General features: G+C 39.7%; 1 protein-coding gene across 4 annotated transcripts in view; it reads right to left on the reverse strand.

Moving 5' to 3' along the window:
• Window positions 1-673: 673 nt before the first annotated feature.
• The window catches only part of ZC4H2 (zinc finger C4H2-type containing), a 117,264-nt gene continuing 100,094 nt past the window's right edge, over window positions 674-17,843 (reverse strand). For 3 of the 4 annotated variants that reach the window (XM_035288905.3, XM_017968435.4, XM_002762945.7), the window contains 4 exons: window positions 6,074-6,245; window positions 4,346-4,518; window positions 3,318-3,480; window positions 674-2,190 (listed from right to left, as the gene is read on the reverse strand). In XM_035288905.3, the coding sequence (XP_035144796.3) occupies window positions 2,077-2,190; window positions 3,318-3,480; window positions 4,346-4,518; window positions 6,074-6,229 (606 nt within the window). In that variant the 5' untranslated portion in view covers window positions 6,230-6,245 and the 3' untranslated portion in view covers window positions 674-2,076. The remainder of the gene's footprint in view (window positions 2,191-3,317; window positions 3,481-4,345; window positions 4,519-6,073; window positions 6,246-17,843) is intronic. The other variant, XM_078362820.1, reaches the window with a different exon arrangement.

The raw sequence follows: 17,843 nt of genomic DNA on the forward strand, positions 1-17,843 counted from the left end.
GCACAGAGACAAATTAGTGTACAGGATATTAGTTAGGGAGTACTTGGGATCAACACTTGTCTAAGGGAAGGAGAGGTAAAGAAACAGGATTAGACAAAGCAAGGTGCTGATCTGTGATGCAGTCTTAATGGCAAACTCAGCGGCTGGGATATCCCTTCAAAGTTGTTCCCTATTGTATCCCTATAGGAAACAAGGCCTTTATATCCCTGCGTCAATCATTGGATACCTAGTTCTTGATTTCAGGTCCAAAGTTATTTCAACCACTCTCATCATCAAGCCATTCCAAAAGGGAGAAAGTTTTCTTAAAAATGATTACAGAGAAGAAGTAGAAAAAAATGAGCTCTGTAGTTGGACAAAGCTGGCTTCAAATCCTGAAATTTTCTCTCACTAGCTGTTTAACTCTTAAAAAGTTCTTTAACTTTTTGGAGGTTCAGTATCTTTTTTGTTTGTTTGTTTTGGAAAATGGTGATAAGAATACTTAGCTTGTAAGATGTTTTGCAAATCAAATACAATCATTTATATAAAGCAACTTGCATAGGGACCTGGCATGGAGTAGGTGCTAAATAAATAGAAATTATTTTGATAATTAGGTAAATTATTGCCCTTGGTGCCTGGCTTTCTCATTTGAAAAGTAGAATGAATAAGAGCAAAGAAGAGCTACCCAGAAAGTAAATAACATTACATCTTTTGTATTATCCAATACACAGTAGTCAGAATTTACATCAATGAACACATGTTAAAAGGATTTGTACAGATATAACACTCTCACTTTCAAAGAGCAGAGGAATATTTTATATTATGAACACATACATACTGTGGCAATGTAAGACTACTTAAAGAAGGAAAGAAAAATATCCCCCCTCCCCAGCCAGGGACTGAGATCTGGGGCTAAAATTTTTTGTCAGTCAGCCCTCATCTCCATCCCTTATGTTTGAGTGACATTACCAGAAAACCTGGCTTTGGTGGAAAGGAGAGCTGAGAAAACATTGGGGAGCCTGATGTCTTTTCTTTTGGGTGGAAAGGTCACCTGTATAATCCACAGGACAGGAGTGGCTAGCAGTTGTACTTAGCGGAGGCTACAGAAGAGGTCAGATCCAAGAGAGCAAGGGAAGAATGGAAGGAAAATCCCCACCTACCTTCATGTGTGGAGTGATTGGCATTTACTTGAATCTAAATCTACTTCTGTCCTCCCCTGCAATATACTATTGATTGTGTGCCAGAATAATGGTTTTGAACAAAAGCCAACACAGATGTCAGCCTGGGGGGGCCTTCTCAGCCTAAGGCAGCCCCTATAGCCAAGCCCTCAGCACTAATGACTTAGAGAGTAGGTTAGGCAGGACATGCAGAGTTGGTCTGGCTCCCTGATTTTGCTGTGGAAATCTACTAGAATTTGTGAAGACTTGATATTGGGGAAAGGCCCATTGATCTTAAGATTCCCAGACACACAGCCTGGTACCTAAAAATTTTAGTTTATCCGGGAGACTGAAGTGAAGCAAGCTAAAGAATAACAGCCAGCCCTCCCAAATGTTTATGAAAAGGAGGGCTTGTCCAAGCCACCTCTGGGCCTTAAAGATGAGATGAGGGTGAGAGTAGGGAGATACATGCACCCAGCCTGTTGGAGAATCCAACATGAAGACTATTGTCCCTTCAGAACCTAAGGCAAAAGTACAAGGAGAGGAAACACTGGGTCCTTTACCTGAAACAAGATATGGTCCTCCCCTGCCCCTCAGACCCTACAGCTCCTTAGGCTCCAAGCATCAGGCACAAGAGACACAGAATCATATCTGAGCCTTTTGCCCTTCCATAGCTCCAAACAAGGGCGGGGGTTGAAATGTGAGTGGGAGAGATGGGATCATCAGACACACTGTCATTAGCACCTGAACCACATCTCTTCCTAAACCAAAAATCCCAAGAGCAGAAAGAAATAGGAGCAAAGTGAGAGAGGGGCTGTGCTTCCATCACATTAAATAGGAGACTTCATAGGGTTTGGCAAGGGTTGTTTCACATCAGGACATCAATCACTGTGGTCAAGGTGAGGGGTTATAATTAGCAAAGCTTCATGTGCTCTCCCTTTCTTTATTCATCCTGCTTCCGTTTTGGCTTTTTGGGGTTCCGGGACCGACTCTTGGCTTTGCACAGAGGGCATATAGGTGCATTCCGGTGAATTTGCTGGTGACATGACAAGCAGGCCTAGTGGGGGGCACAGGAAAAAGAAAGTTAGTGGTCAGATTCTCCAGGCCACAGCTTAGATTTCTGATTCCCAGGGTCCTAGAAAGCAAAGTGATTTCCCATCAGAAGGAATCAATAATCAATGAGTAAGACTCAAGTACTCCTGGGAGTCATAGAAGATGGAAACAAAGGATGTAACCAAATTCAGGGAAGGGTGTTGAGAAAAAGTATACAAAACTAGAAAGTAAGGCAAAATGAGAACTACACATCTATTCATCATTATACTGAAGCATTGTCTAAAATGCCCAGTTAAGAACTACTTAATTTTCTAGAATAGGGGTCAACAAACATTTTCTGTAAAGGCCAAGAGAGCAAATACTTTAGACTTTTTACATCATACATTCTTTGCTGCAATTAATCCACTCTGTTTTACATGAAAGAAGTGATAGACAATAGCTTGCATGCATGTTGCTTACAATCGCTTGCAAACACAGACATGCATGTGGGCCAAGAAAACTTTAACAAAAGCAGGGAACAGATAAGATTTGACTTGTAGGCTGTAGTTTGATGATCCCTGCTCCAGAAGAATGTCTCTTTGTTTGACTATTTACTAATTGATTAGGACCCAGACACTGTGATATTACAACGACTTTTGCCCAGTTGAGATGCGAATTACTTCTGTTTGGAAGAAAAAGTAACTATAAAGGTTAAGATTTTATTGCCCTGAAGGATATAAACCAGTTTTGTACCTATCTTTGCAAATTCGTTTTGGCTTTCCTCTCCTTTCTTGACTACATAGATATCTTTTCCTCAAATGCTTCTGGAACCAGCTTTATAATCCTGCTGGCTCCCTCATGTATGATACATGCTCATTACATATTTGTGTAAGAGTCATTTCTAACTTTTAGAATTGTACTTTAGCAGGGCCTGAAAATCTCCCTGCATTCTAACACTTCTGGGAACATGGGGCAACAAACCCTGTGGGTCCAACACAGGACACTCATGTCACCCCTTCCTCTGTGTCACAAGCAAAGGCTATTAAAAGAAGGCCCAACATAAATAAGGCCAAAGATCCTGACCTAGCCTTCCATGGCCCTTCCATGGGAGGATACTTTGCTTTCTCCACAGCCCTTACCCAGCTCACTCACCTTCATAGGTGGGGGCTGCTGTCGGAAGGTGGCCGTCTGCCGAGTGTCCTGCTTCCTAGCCACTTGGAGCTGCTGGGCAGCAGCGGCTGCAGCGGCCAGGGACTCAGGGATGGGGGGCTCCTGAGGTTCCGTCTGCCATTCTGCTTTCTGCTTCTCAAAGTAACTTTGGAGATGAGAGACATTGGCTGGATCATTCTGAAAGCAAGGAGAACCTTTCCCCTCTTCAAGACTCCATGCCATATAACCAAGGGTTGAGCTGTGTGTGGCTCATTCTAGAAGGTCCCCACACCTTCCCAAGCACAAGGCTATTTCCCTTGGTACTAGGCCCAATGTCTGATGAGAAAGATAATTCTCTTTGTCCTTAGCTCTGATAGACCAAGAAGACCAAGAAATCTGAGGACTGGCAAGGTCCTTAAAGGGCATTTAGCCCCATCCACCATCCCGTGCTGTTTTGAGTATTCCTATTAAGTGTCCTAAGGCCTCTGCTGACATGCCTCTAGGAATAGGGAGCTCACCAATTCCGCAGACACCTTGCTCTACCTTTAGGAAAGGGTTTCCTCTATTAAGCCAAATTCTGTCTCTGTAAGGTAAGCCTAGTTCTTAACTCTTTTTCTGGAGATGAAGTCCCAGGCTAGCCCGTGAAGACCGTGAAAGCTCAGTCTTTTGTATTTTTAAATGTTTCTAGGTACCCCCTTCTAGACCCTAACTTGGGAAATGATCTCTTAAGAATTACAGACATAGTCTTGTCAATATCACACAATGAATTTTAAAAGCCATCTAGTAGTTGTTCTAATTCATATAGCAATTCATCTAGTTTAATAATCCTCCTCTGTTTTAACAAGCTGGCACAGAGACTTGCCTGAGGTCACACAATGAGTCAGCCACTGAAAAGCCTGGTACTAAAACTAGGTACTCTGACTTTCAGGCTAGACTTCGTGCATGTATACATGCCTGTGTGTGTAGGTATGTAGGTATGCATGTGTATCAAAGGTTGGGTATATTGTAGGGACTAGGGGCAGGTAGCTTACTCCAAGGAAAGCTTCTCCTCTTCTTCACACAAGTCAGGGAGCCTCTGTAGGCCCAGAGTCATGCGCAGGGCATCCACATGTTCCTTCAGTGGCTTATACTCATCATGCAGCCTCCGTGTAGACTCTAGCAGCTTGTTTAGGTCATTCTCAGACTGTTTGATAGTGTTTTCCATCTGGAACATAGAGTGGGATAGGCATAGAGAAAAGATCCTAAAGTTCTCAGAGAGGTTTTATAGCTGAGTGAATAATATCACAAGCTCAAGCGCTTGTTCAGTCTGTGTTCAAGTCCTTGATCTTCCATGTCCTCTCTATGTAACCCTGCTCAAGCCTCAGTTTCTTCATCTGTATAATGGTGATAATCTAGCGCTTACCTCATGCAATCTTGGTGAAGATTTAAGGATATAATTCACATAAAGCACTCAGTAAAAGTACTAACTTTAGTATTTACTACTAAATAAATAGTAGTTAGGAGTTGTTCAAATATAGTATCTTAGAGCTGGAATGTCCTTCAGAGCTCATTTAGTCCACCTTCGTACCATTTTACAGGTAAGAAAACTGAAGCTCAGAGATAAGGGACTCTCCTGGGGATATACTTCTTAGCAGCAAAGCCTGCATAAAGACTTAGGTCTTCTGCCTCCTATGCCAACACTCTTTCTCCTGGATCAGTGTTTCTCAAAATGTGGCCAAGGGATCAGCAGCATCAGTTTCACCTGGGAACTCAGACATGCATATTCTTAGGCTCCACCTCAGACCTATAGAGTCAGAAAATGAAGGGTGGAGTCCAACAATATGTGTCTTAGGCTCTCAAAGTGACTCTGATGCATGCTCAAGTTTGAGATCCATTGGCCTATATTCTCAGCCCTTCTGTCAAATATCTGCCTCATTTAACTGGCCCTGTATTATTGGTTAGCTGGCAGCAAAACTGTCAACACTTTATGAGATCTAGAATTCTGTGGTCTCTAACACAGAAAATCCCAATTGCCTATTGTCCAAACCTCATTCATATTTCCCTTAAGATTCTACATCTGACAATGTCAGAAAATGAGTATTGCCACAGAAATGAGTTTCCCAGAAATACAAACTTATTTCCTTCAAAGGTAAATTTAACAAATATACTCCTCATTATTATATGAGATAAGGGTTTGAAAGGACCTTACTGGTCAGCACCACCAACCTCTTTCCTGGTGAAGGAATCATCAGTAAAGTAGCTCATACAAGTAACCATTAAGATGCTGCTTGAATAACTCCAAAAGAGGGGAGTTTACCACCTTAGCAGACAGTTCATATTCCATGTTTCAAGGGTTTCCAAATGAGATACCAACGCAGAAGACCCACTTTGATAGGTAGGCAGAAATGATTTGTTTGGCTGATGGAAAGCTTGGAGTGCTTTAAGCTACATTCCAGAGGCAGCTGCCTGCTCTTCTTTTCCCTAAGACTAGCTGTCAACTCGCAGAATCCCAGAATGAGAACACATCAAATCAGTACTCTTGCAGGGTACTGAGTCCCTGTTACCGTGCAGAGGCCCAGAGAGAAGGGACTTGTCCAGTGACATACAGTGAGTAACAGAGCCAGGGCTGGATCTCAGAACTTCTGGATTTTTCCACTCCACAGCCTGCACTGATTCCTGCTCCCCAAGGTTGACCAAGGCCACATCTTAAGGAGAGGCCCTATTATTCATCACTACCTTTTTTCATGGGCTTTAGAGATAGGCTACAGGCAGCCACGTACCACATTGATGTCAGCATGGATCAGTCGGAGTTCCTCCACATGGGCCATCTTCTCCTGTAGCAGAAGGTCCATCTCCTGCTTGTATTCCTTTAGGTGCCTTTCCTCTGACTCAAGTGCCTCAAATTCAGCCTTCAAACGAGCCTTGATCTTCTCCATCTGCAGGGTCTTGTTCCTGCAATTTGCAAAAAGCAGAAAACAGGCCAGCAGAAGAAGGGAGAAAATAGAAATGGAGCTAGAACTTTCTTTCTAAGCCATCTTTCTGAGCTTTCCCCTCTCCAGGCAGAGCCAACCCAAAGCCACCTCAAAAAAGGGGGCCAGGTACAATGGCTCATGCCTGTAATCTCGGCAGTTTGGGAGACAGAGGCAGGAGGATCACTTGAGCCCAGGAGTTTTGAAACCAGCGTGGGCAACATAGTGAGACCTCATCTCCACAAAAAAAAAAAGACCAGGCATGGTGGTACATGCCAGTAGTCTCTGCTACTCAGGAGGCTAAGGCAGGAGGTTTGCTAGAGCTATAATTGAACTACTACACCCTAGCCTAGGTGACAGAGCAAGACCTTATCTCAAGAAAGAATTAGAAGATGTTTTCCTCTAAGATAAAAGCTCAGTAGGTGTCAAATGGGGTTAAATTTGTTCCCTTATGGAGCATTTTTGCAAATATGGAGTGTGTTTTGGTTGTTACATTGACTCAAGGAAAAGTGTTACTGGCATTTAGTGGACATGGTCCAGAGATGCTAAATAGCCTCTCAATGCACAGAAAAGTCCCAAACAAAAAGAACTCCCACCCAAGATACTAAAAATGACCTCTTGAGAAACTCTAGGGAAGCACTGTCTAACAAACTTACCACAGTGATGGAAATGTTTTGTATCTGTGCTGCCCAGTATAGTAGCCACTAGGCACATGTGGCTAATGAGCACTTGTAATGTGGCCAGTGCAATTGAGAAACTGTTTTGAATTTTATGTAATTGTAATTAATCAAACTTAAAATTTAAACAGCCACATGTGGCTAGTGGCTGTCATATTAGACAGCACAACTCTAGAGGGTGTGTTCATCAGTTTCAGAAAGGAAGGGGAAAGGATACTGTGGGTCACTTCTTTCTTAGAAAAACAAAAACCTGGTTTTGGTCATTGAATCTCAATTGAGTCACACCCTGTGGCTCAGGAATCCTATACTTGGGAATTTATTTTAAGGAGGTAATTCAAGGAAGCAAAAAGTTAATTCACAGAGATGCACTTTCTGGGCTTTCCGCAAAATTAGAATATTTGACAGCCACTGATGACTTGTGACATAAAAAATGTTGAAGGTAAGATACTAACTGAAAAAGTGTACACACTAAAATTACAGTTTCAAAGTATACACACATGTGACTAAATGAGAAAAAGATCTGGAAGAAGCACAGTTTCAAGGGTTCTTAATAAGACTATTTAGAGCTCGCCTATGGGAAAGGGCTACAAAGTTTTGAAAGGGGTCCTCTCTATGGTATGTTGTTGTCTGCCCACTGGCTCCCTACCATGGTTCTCAGGATCTGCTTAGCCATTATCCCCTTATTCAGATTTGGAGTCTCCTTTTTCTGCCTCAGTGACCTTCCCCTCTGCCCCAGTCTATCCTATGGGTGCTCTAATTCCACATACTGGACTCTGTCCTCTGACATCAGCCTGCTTGTCTTCAGTCTCCTTTTTCTCAACATTGCCTGTGCCTCTTGCCTCAAGAGGTAGCCTTCAATGGCACAGAACTACAGAAAGAACTATTAGGTGGGCAGTATGGTAGAAGAAGTTTCTCTTTCTATACTAAAAAACATCTTTTCATGTTATTATATATATATTTTTAACCTTAGAAATGGGTTAAACAGTGGGTGTTATCCCATTTGTAGAGAAGGGAACTGAGTGAGGTTCAGGGTGGTAACTTGTCCAGTACCACAGAGCTAGTAAATTGGATGTTGGGATTTAAACCCAGGGCTCTCCAACAGCAAAGCCTACATACCATCCACTACTACATTGCATTTGAACGGTGTTACCAGACTGAAGGGCATAAAAACATCAAGGGTTCTTGTTATAGCTCATCAATTATCTTGCAGAGGAATGATACTGATTTGTATTGGTTAATTACATCTATCTAGACTTCTATTGTCCTTTTCTTTGCTTTCTTTTTTTTTTTTTTTTTTTTTAGAGACAGGGTTTCACTATGTTGGCCAGGCTGGTCATCCTGACCTCAGGTTATCCACCCGCCTTGGCCTCACAAAGTGCTGGGATTACAGGTGTGAGCCACCGCACTCGACCCTCTATTGTCCTTTTCTAGGTTATATGAAGAGAAATCTGAACTTTGCCTACTCCCATGCTCATTTTACGGATGGGAAAACTGAAATTCAGAGTAGTATAATGTCTCATACAACCAGTTAGGGCAGTGCTGGGTCAAGAACCTATTTCTGCAGAGTCATATCATAAAAGAAGCTTGTACTTTAGAGTCAGGCTTGAGTATAAATCCTGGTTCTGCCTCTGATTAACTATTTGCTTTTGGACAATAATAACAACAACTGTATTTTAACTATATTTATTGAGCCCTTACTATGTACCAATTATAGAAGGTTTCAATATACATTCACTCAATAATTATTTATTGAATACTTGTCATGTGCTAGGCAAGGGATAGAGCAGAGAACAGGACAGTAAATAGACAACGTTTCATCTAATGAAGAAAGTAGATCCTGAACACAGGGTTACATGTAAAATCATATTAATGGTAGGGAGGCTATACAGAATATCATAGAGGAATACAACAAAGTGACCTAACATAGTCTGAGGGACGCTATAGAGTATAGGTGGCAGTCAGGGGATATTTCCCTGAGAACTGAGGACATGAAATCTAAGCTGTGACCTGAAGAATGAATAGGAGTTAGCTGGTGACTGCAGGTGGGCACACAGGAAAACAGCCCAGACAAAAAGAATAGCATGAGTAATGGTGCCACAGAAGAAGAATATGGCACATTAAAGGAACTGAGTAAAGAGCAGTGTGGCTGGAATGCCAACTACAAGAGGGAGAGGGGCCTAGATAAAACTGCTGAGGTTGACAGGGGCTAAAACACAACTTGGAGACTAGGATGAGTTAGGATATTATCCTCAGGGGAAGGTAGATTTTTAGAATTTTAAACAGCAGGAGAGTGACATTATCTGATCATCTCACTTCACTTCTCTCATTCCTCATCAGTAACACAAGAATAACAATAGCAACTACTTTATACATCATGTGATGAGGATTAACGAGCTAAGACACGTATAGTCACCAAGCAGAGTATGTGGCACATGGACGGCAGTCAACACATAAATAGTGCCCTTCTTTCTCCACTCTGTCCAACTCTTCCACCATGGTTATCTCTTTCACCTTAGTGGTTTGCACTACAGCAAAAAGCGTTCATGTGTGTGCACATGCATGAGTGGCCAGATATATTGCTGGTTACTGAGATTAAAATATAATCATTAGTGGGAGAATGGGAAAAGAATAAGGGTTGAAAAGTTACCTATTGGGTACAATGTTTGCTATTTGGGTGATGGGTACACTGGAAGCTCAAACCTCACCATTATGCAATATATCCACATAACAAATCTACACATGTAGCCTCTGAATCTAAAATTTAAAAATATATATATTAGCTGAAGCCACATCATAATGTCTACATAAATAACAGTATTTTATGAAACTGACCCAAACCTTCCAATTTGCAATCAATTCAATTAACATGAAAGTAACTACCACTAACTGAAATCAGAGGTGAGAGGGTCTCTCCCACTGCCACTTAATAGAAATAAGCATAGTGCAGCTAGTCCTGCTTGAATGAATGTCTTTTATCTAATCCTCCCTCCTCCCGCCATGCCTACTTCTGTTTACAGAAACCCATGTTGTTGGGCAAGAGATATTAATTCCAGAATAAACCAAAGATTTTTCACTTGATGTGTCCGGGGTCACAGTTAAGTGCTGATGACATGGAAAATCAAAGGCACAAAGCCTTCCTCAGAGCACCAGTGGTATTTCCTCTCTCTGGGGTGGAGGGCTGCCACCAGCAAGATGGCAGTTTAATCTTTGGGTACAAGGTACATAGCCACAATATCTGCCTCCACTCAAGATGGTTGGGAGCCTTTGTCTATCGCCCACTATGGCAAGAAATACCAAGGACCAAGACCCTGACTAAAAGGCAGAAGGGCCAAGCCTCCTGGATAGGGGAGGAAAATACATTTACAAATATAGGTTTCAGAAATATCCTCTATTTGCTATTTGTAAAGTCAGTTTCTCTGCGGGAAGCCTGGCCTATGCTTTAGTGGAGGGACAGCAATGTCACTGCAGGCTTTGATGGTGCCACTAACATCTTTTAGTAGTGGTGCATCAAAGGCAGGGCAGTAAGAACAGTCTACCTTGGGGTGAAGACAATAAGGGGGTGTGCTGTGTGTAGAAAATAAAAACATAAAAATAAAACCAGTTGAAGTTGGTCTACTCTTTATTACCATCTTGCAATGGCAATCTCAAAAAATGTCTATTGAAGGACATCTGGACTGACTCTAATTTTTGGTAATCATGAATAAAGCCAATATGAATATCCATGTATGAGTTTTAGGGTAACCATTTTCATCCAAGATTACAATTGCTGGGTTGTATGGTAATTGGACATTTAGCTTTTCAAATAAACTACCCAAATGTTCCAGAGTGTCTGTAACATTTCACATGCCTATCAGCAAAATGTGAGTGATCTAGTCCCTCCACCTGGTCAGCTATTTTAACTATCATAATAGATATGTAGTATTACTTCAAAGTGATCTTAATTTGCATTTCCCTAATGCCTATTGATGTTGAACACCTTTCCACATACTTACTTGTCATCCGTATATCCTTTTCTATGAAATGTCTGCTCAAGTCTTTGGCTCACTTTCTAATTGGATTACCATTGATCCTTGAACAACATGGGTTTGAACTGCATAGATTCACTTATACATGGATTTTATTCGACAAAATATGGATTAAAAATACAGTATTTGCAGGATGCAAAACCTGCATATATGGAGGGCTGACTTTTTGTATACTAAAGGCTGACTTGCATATGCATATGTGCAAATTTTGGTGCAGGTAGGGGTCTATAACCAATCCCCTATACACACTGAGGGGTAACTGTGTTTGTTTTAACATTGTTGAGTTTTAATAATTCTTTATGTATTCTAGATATACATCCTTTGGCAGACATGTGGTTTGAAAATATTTTCTCCCACTCAGTAGCTTGCCTTTTTGTCTCCTTGAAAGGGTCTTTGGAAAAGTATTAAAAAAACTTTTTTTCAAGTTCAATTTATTGAGTTTTTAAATTATTATTATATTTGTTTTGAAAAAATTTTTTTCTCTCATCTATGAATTGTTTATAAGTTCCAGTATACATGTGCAGAAAGTGCAGGTTTGTTATGTAGGTATACACGTGCCATGGTGGTTTGCTGCATCCATCAACCTGTCATCTCCATTAGGTATTTCTCCTAATATTATCCCTCCCCTAGTCCCCTACCCACAAAAAGGCTGCAGTATGTGATGTTCCCCTCCTTGTGTCTGTGTGTTCTCTTTGTTCAACTTCCACTTATGAGCGAGAACATACAGTGTTTGGTTTTCTGTTCCTGTGTTAGTTTGCTGAGAATGATGGTTTCCAGCTTCATTCGTGTCCCTGCAAAAGACAAGAACTCAATTTTTTTCTGGCTGCATGGGATTCCATGGTATACGTGTGCCAAATTACCTTTATCCAGTCTATCCCTGATGGACATCTAGGTTGATTCTAAGTCTTTCCTTTGTGAACAGTTCTGCATTAAGCATATGTGTGTATGTGTCTTTATAGTAGAATGATTTATAATTCTTTGGTTATATACCTAGTAATGGGACTGCTGAGTCAAATGGTATTTCTGGTTCTAGATCATTGAAGAATTGCCACACTCTCTTCCACGTGAACTAGTTTACACTCCCACCAACAGTGTAAAATAGTTTTTTTTTCCCTTCCACATCCTCTCCAGCATCTGTTGTTTCCTGAGTTTTTAATGATTGCCATTCTAACTGGTGAGAGATGGTATCTCAACGTGGTTTTAATTTGCATTTCTCTAGTGACCACTGATGATGAGCTTTTTTTGTTTTTCACGTTTGTTGGCTGCATAAATGTCTTCTTTTGATAAGTGTCTGTTTTCATATCCTTTGCCCACCTTTTGTTGGGGTTATATTTTTCTTGTAAATTTGTTTAAGTTCCTTGTAGATTCTGGATATTAGTTGTTTGTCAGATGGAGAGATTGCAAATTTTTTCTCCCATTCTGTAGGCTGCCAGTTAACTCTGATGATAGATTCTTCTGCTATGCAGAAGCTCTTTAGTTTAATTAGATCCCATTTGTCAATTTGGCTTTTGTTGCCATCGCTTTTGGTGTTTTAGTCATGAAGTCTTTGCCCATGCCTATGTCCTGAATGGTATTCCTAGGTTTTCTTCTAGGGATTTTATGGTGTTAGGTCTTATGTTTAAATCTTTAATCCACCTTGAGGTAATTATTTTTATTGCATTTTAGGTTTTGGGGTACATGTGAAGAACATGCAAGATCATTGCATAGGTACACACATGGCAGTGTAATTTGCTGCTTTCCTCCCCATCACCTATATCTGGCCTTTCTCCCCATGCTATCTCTCCCCAACTCCCTATCCCTCACTGTACCTCCCCTATTTCCCCCTGACAGACCCCAGTGTGTGATGCTCCCCTCCCTGTGTCCATGTGTTCTCATTGTTCAACACCCACTTATGAGTGAGAACATGCAGTGTTTGGTTTTCTGTTCTTGTGTCAGTTTGCTGAGAATGATGGTTTCCAGCTTCATCCATGTCCCTGCAAAGGACATGAACCCATCCTTTTTTATGGCTGCATAGTATCCCATGGTGTATATGTGCCACTTTTCTTTATCTAGTCTATCATGGATGGGCATTTGGGTTGGTTCCAAGTCTGTCCTATTGTGAACAGTGCTGCAATAAACATACGTATGTATGTGTCTTCATAGTAGAATGATTTATAATCCTTTTGGTATATACCCAGTAATGGGATTGCTGGGTCAAATGGTATTTCTAGTTTTAGATCCTTGAGGAATTGTCACACTGTCTTCCACAATGGTTGAATTAATTTACACTCCCACCAACAGCGTAAAAGCGTTCCTTTTTCTCCACATCCTCTCCAGGATCTGTTGTCTCCAGATTTTTTAATGATTGCCATTCTAACTGGCATGAAATGGTATCTCAATGTAGTTTTGATTTGCATTTCTCTAATAATCAGTGATGATGAGCATTTTTTCATATGTTTGTTGGCCTCATGTATGTCTTCTTTTGTAAAGTGTCTGTTCATATCCTTTGCCCACTTTTGAATGGGCTTTTTTGTTTTTTTCTTGTAAATCTGTTTTAGTTCTTTGTAGATTCTGGATATCAGCCCCTTGTCAGATGGGTAGACTGCAAAAATTTTTTCCCATTCTGTTGGTTGCCAATTCACTCTAATGACTGTTTCTTTTGCTGTGCAGAAGCTGTGGAGTTTGATTAGGTCCCATTTGTCTATTTTGGCTTTTGTTGCCAATGCTTTTGGTGTTTTGGTCATGAAGTCCTTGCCTATGCCTATGTCCTGAATGGTTTTGCCTAGATTTTCTTCTAGGGTTTTTATGGTGTTAGGTCTTATGATTAAGTCTTTAATCCATCTGGAATTAATTTTAATGTAGGTGTCAGGAAGGGGTCCTAGTGTAAGGTGTCAGGAAGGGATCCAGTTTCTGTTTTCTGCACATGGCTGGGCAGTTTTCCCAACACCATTTATTAAATAGGGAATCTTTTCCCCATTGCTTGTTTTTGTCAGGTTTGTCAAAGATCAGATTGTTGTAGATGTTTGGCATTACTTCCAAGGCCTCTGTTCTGTTCCACTGTTCTACATATCTGTTTTGGTACCAGTACCATGCTGTTTTGGTTACTGTAGGCTTGTAGTATAGTTTGAAGTCAGGTAGCATGATGCCTCCAACTTTGTCCTTTCTGCTTAGGATTGTCTTAGCTATACGGGCTCTTTTTTGATTCCATATAAAATTTAAAATAGTTTTTATTTCTAATTCTGTGAAGAAAGTCAATGGTAGCCTGATGGGAATAGCATTGAATCTATAAATTACTTTGGGCAGTATGGCCATTTTCATATCGATTTTTCCTATTCATGGACATGGAATGCTTTTCCATTTGTTTGTGTCCTCTTAGTTTTTTGAGCAGTGGTTCTTAGGTCTCCTTGAAGAGGTCCTTCACATCTCTTTTAAGTTGTATTCCTAGGTATTTTATTCTCTGTAGCAATTGAGAATTGGAGTTGACTCATGATTATTAAATTTTACCTTATGAATCATGCTTTGGTGTCATGACTAGGACTCTACATCAAGGTTTGGATTCTGAAGATTTTCTATGCAGTCTATTAAAAGTGTTATGGTGAAGTTTGCATCTGCCATCCATTCTGAATCAATTTTTATAAAAGGTGTCAAGTTTAGATGGATTTTTTTGTCCCATGCCTATCCAGTTGCTATAGCACCATTTGTTGTGAAGACTATTATTCCTCCACTGAATTACTTCTGCACCTCTGTTAAAAAAATTAGTTGGCCATACTAGTGTGAGTTAATTTATAGATTCCCAATTTTATTCCATGGAATTGTGTGACCCTCCCTTCCCCAATACTGCACAATCTTGATTATTATGGCATATAATAATTTGAAATCAGGAAGCATGATGCCTCCCACTTCATTTCTTTTTTTCAAAATTGTACTACCTATTTAATTCTTGTGCTTCACCATAGAAATTTTAGTGTAATCTTTTGTATATCTGCCAAAAGATTTTGGAGATTTTAATGGAAATTTCATTAAATATATGTATCAATTTGATAGGATTGACATCTTTGTTATACTGAGCCTTCCAAAGCATGAATATGGTGTGCCTTTTTACTTAGATCTTTGATTTCTTTAATTAGCATTTTTTAGTTTTCAGCATAAAACTCCTGTACCTGTTTTATTAAATCTTTGTTACTCCTAAATATTTTACAAATTTAAGTGCTTGTAAATGGTTTTGTATTTTTAATTGTGGTTTCCATATGCCTACTGTTAGTATATAGTTATTTTTATATGTTGAGCTTGTATCCTGAAATCTTGCTAAACTCAATTACTAGATCTAAGAGGAATTTTTTTATTATACTTTAAGTTCTGGGGTACATGTGCAGATCGTGCAGGTTTGTTACATAGGTATATATGTGCCATGGTGGTGGTTTGCTGCATCCATCGCTCCATCATCTACATTAAGTATTCTTCCTATGCTATCCCTCCCCAAACCCCCCACCCCTTGCTATTCCTCCCCTAGCTACCCACCCCCAAGGCCCACGTGTGTGATATTCCCCTCCTGTGTCCATGTGTCCTCATTGTTCAACACCCACTTATGAGTGAGAACATGCAGTGTTTGGTTTTCTGTTCTTGTGTCAGTTTGCTGAGAATGATGGTTTCCAGCTTCATCCATGTCCCTGCAAAGGACATGAACCCATCCTTTTTTATGGCTGCATAGTATCCCATGGTGTATATGTGCCACATTTTCTTTATCTAGTCTATCATGGATGGGCATTTGGGTTGGTTCCAAGTCTTTGCTATTGTGAACAGTGCTGCAATAAACATACATATGTATGTGTCTTCATAGTAGAATGATTTATAATCCTTTTGGTATATACCCAGTAATGGGATTGCTGGGTCAAATGGTATTTCTAGTTTTAGATCCTTGAGGAATTGTCACACTGTCTTCCACAATGGTTGAATTAATTTACACTCCCACCAACAGTGTAAAAGCGTTCCTTTTTCTCCACATCCTCTCCAGGATCTGTTTTCTCCAGATTTTTTAATGATCACCATTCTAACTGGCATGAGGTGGTATCTCAGTGTGTTTTCTATTTGCATTTCTCTAATGACCAGTGATGAAGAGGTTTTGTTCATATGTTTGCTGACTGCATAAATGTCTTCTTTTGAAAAGTGTCTATTCATTTCCCTTATCCACTTTTTGATAGGGTTTTTTTTTTCTTGTAAATTTGTTTAAGTTCTCTGTAAATTCTGGGTATTTGTCCTTTGTCAGATGGGTAGATTGTAAAAAAATTTTCCCATTCTGTTGGTTGCTGCTTCACTGTATTGAAAGACTTTCTTCACAGAACTGGAAAAAACCCACCTTAATCATCATATGGAACCAAAAACGAGCTGGCATAGCCAAAATAATCCTAAGCAAAAAAAAAATCAAAGCTGGAGGCATCAGACTACCTGACTTCAAACTACATTACAAAGCTACTGTAATCAAAACAGCATGATACTGGTACCAAAACAGAGATATAGACCAATGGAACAGAACAGAAGCCTCAGAAAGAATGCCACACAACTACAACCATCTGATCTTTGACAAACCTGACAAAAACAAGCAATGGGGAAAGGATTCCCTATTTAATAAATGGTGTTGGGAAAACTGCCCAACCATATGTAGAAAGCTGAAACTGGATACCTTCCTTATACCTTATGCAAAATTTAACTCTAGGTAGATTAAAGATTTAAACATTATGCCTAATACCATAAAAACTCTAAAAGAAAACCTAGGCAATACCATTCAGGACATAGGTATGGGCAAGGACCTCATGACTAAAACACCAAAAGCAATGGCAACAAAAGCCAAAATAGACAAATGAGATCTAATTAAACTTAAGAGCATCTGCATAGCAAAAGAAACTAAGAGAAATTTTTAAAAATTTGTTTTTGCTTTTTAGATTTCTTGGGATTTCCTACAAAGACAATCATGGCATCTGCAAATGACAGTTTTATTTCTTCAGTTCCATCTGTATGCCATTTTTAAATTTCTTGAACAATTGTCTTGCCTAGAACTTCTAGCATTGCATTTAGTAGCAGTGCTAAAAGTGGACATTCTTGTCTTCTTGTTGACCTTAGGGGAACAGCATTCATTTTTTCACAATTAAGTGTAATATTAGCTGTAGGGTATTTATAGATGCCATTTATCAAGTTGAGGAAGTTCCCCTGCATTCTTGTTTTGCAAAGACATTTTATCATAAATATGAATTTTGTAGTGTTTTACCTACAACAATTAACATGATCATGTTATTTCTCTTTTTAGTCTTAATATAAGTGACATTTGTTTATTTTCACTTTTATTTCAATAGTTTTGGGGTACAGGTGGTTTTAATTACATGGATGAGTTTTTCAGTGGTGATTTCTGAAATTATGGTGTGTCTGTCACCTGAGCAGTGTAAACTGTACTCACTATGTAGTCTTTTATCCTTCTCCTCACTCCTACCCTTCCCACTGAGTCTTCAAAGTCCATTATATCATTCTTATACATTTACATCCTCATAGGATAGCTCCCACTTATAAATGAAAACATACAATATTTGAGTTTCCATTCCTGAGTTACTTCACTTTGAATAATGTCTTCCAACTCTGTCCAAGTTGCTGCAAAGGCCATTATTTTATTCCATTTTATAGCTCAGTAGTATTTAATGTTGTATATATATATACCACATTTGTTTTATCCATTCATTGGTTGATGGGCATTTTTGTTGGTTCTACATTTTTGCAACTGTGAATTGTGCTGCTATAAATATGCATGTACATGTGTGTCTGTTTTATACAATGAGTTCTTTCCCTTTGGGTAGACACCCAGTAGTGGAAGTTTTATTTCAAGAGTTTTTGGGTTACAGGTGGTTTTGTTACATGAAT

The sequence above is a fragment of the Callithrix jacchus genome, chromosome X, assembly GCF_049354715.1.
Source record: "Callithrix jacchus isolate 240 chromosome X, calJac240_pri, whole genome shotgun sequence".
NCBI lineage: Eukaryota > Metazoa > Chordata > Mammalia > Primates > Cebidae > Callithrix > Callithrix jacchus.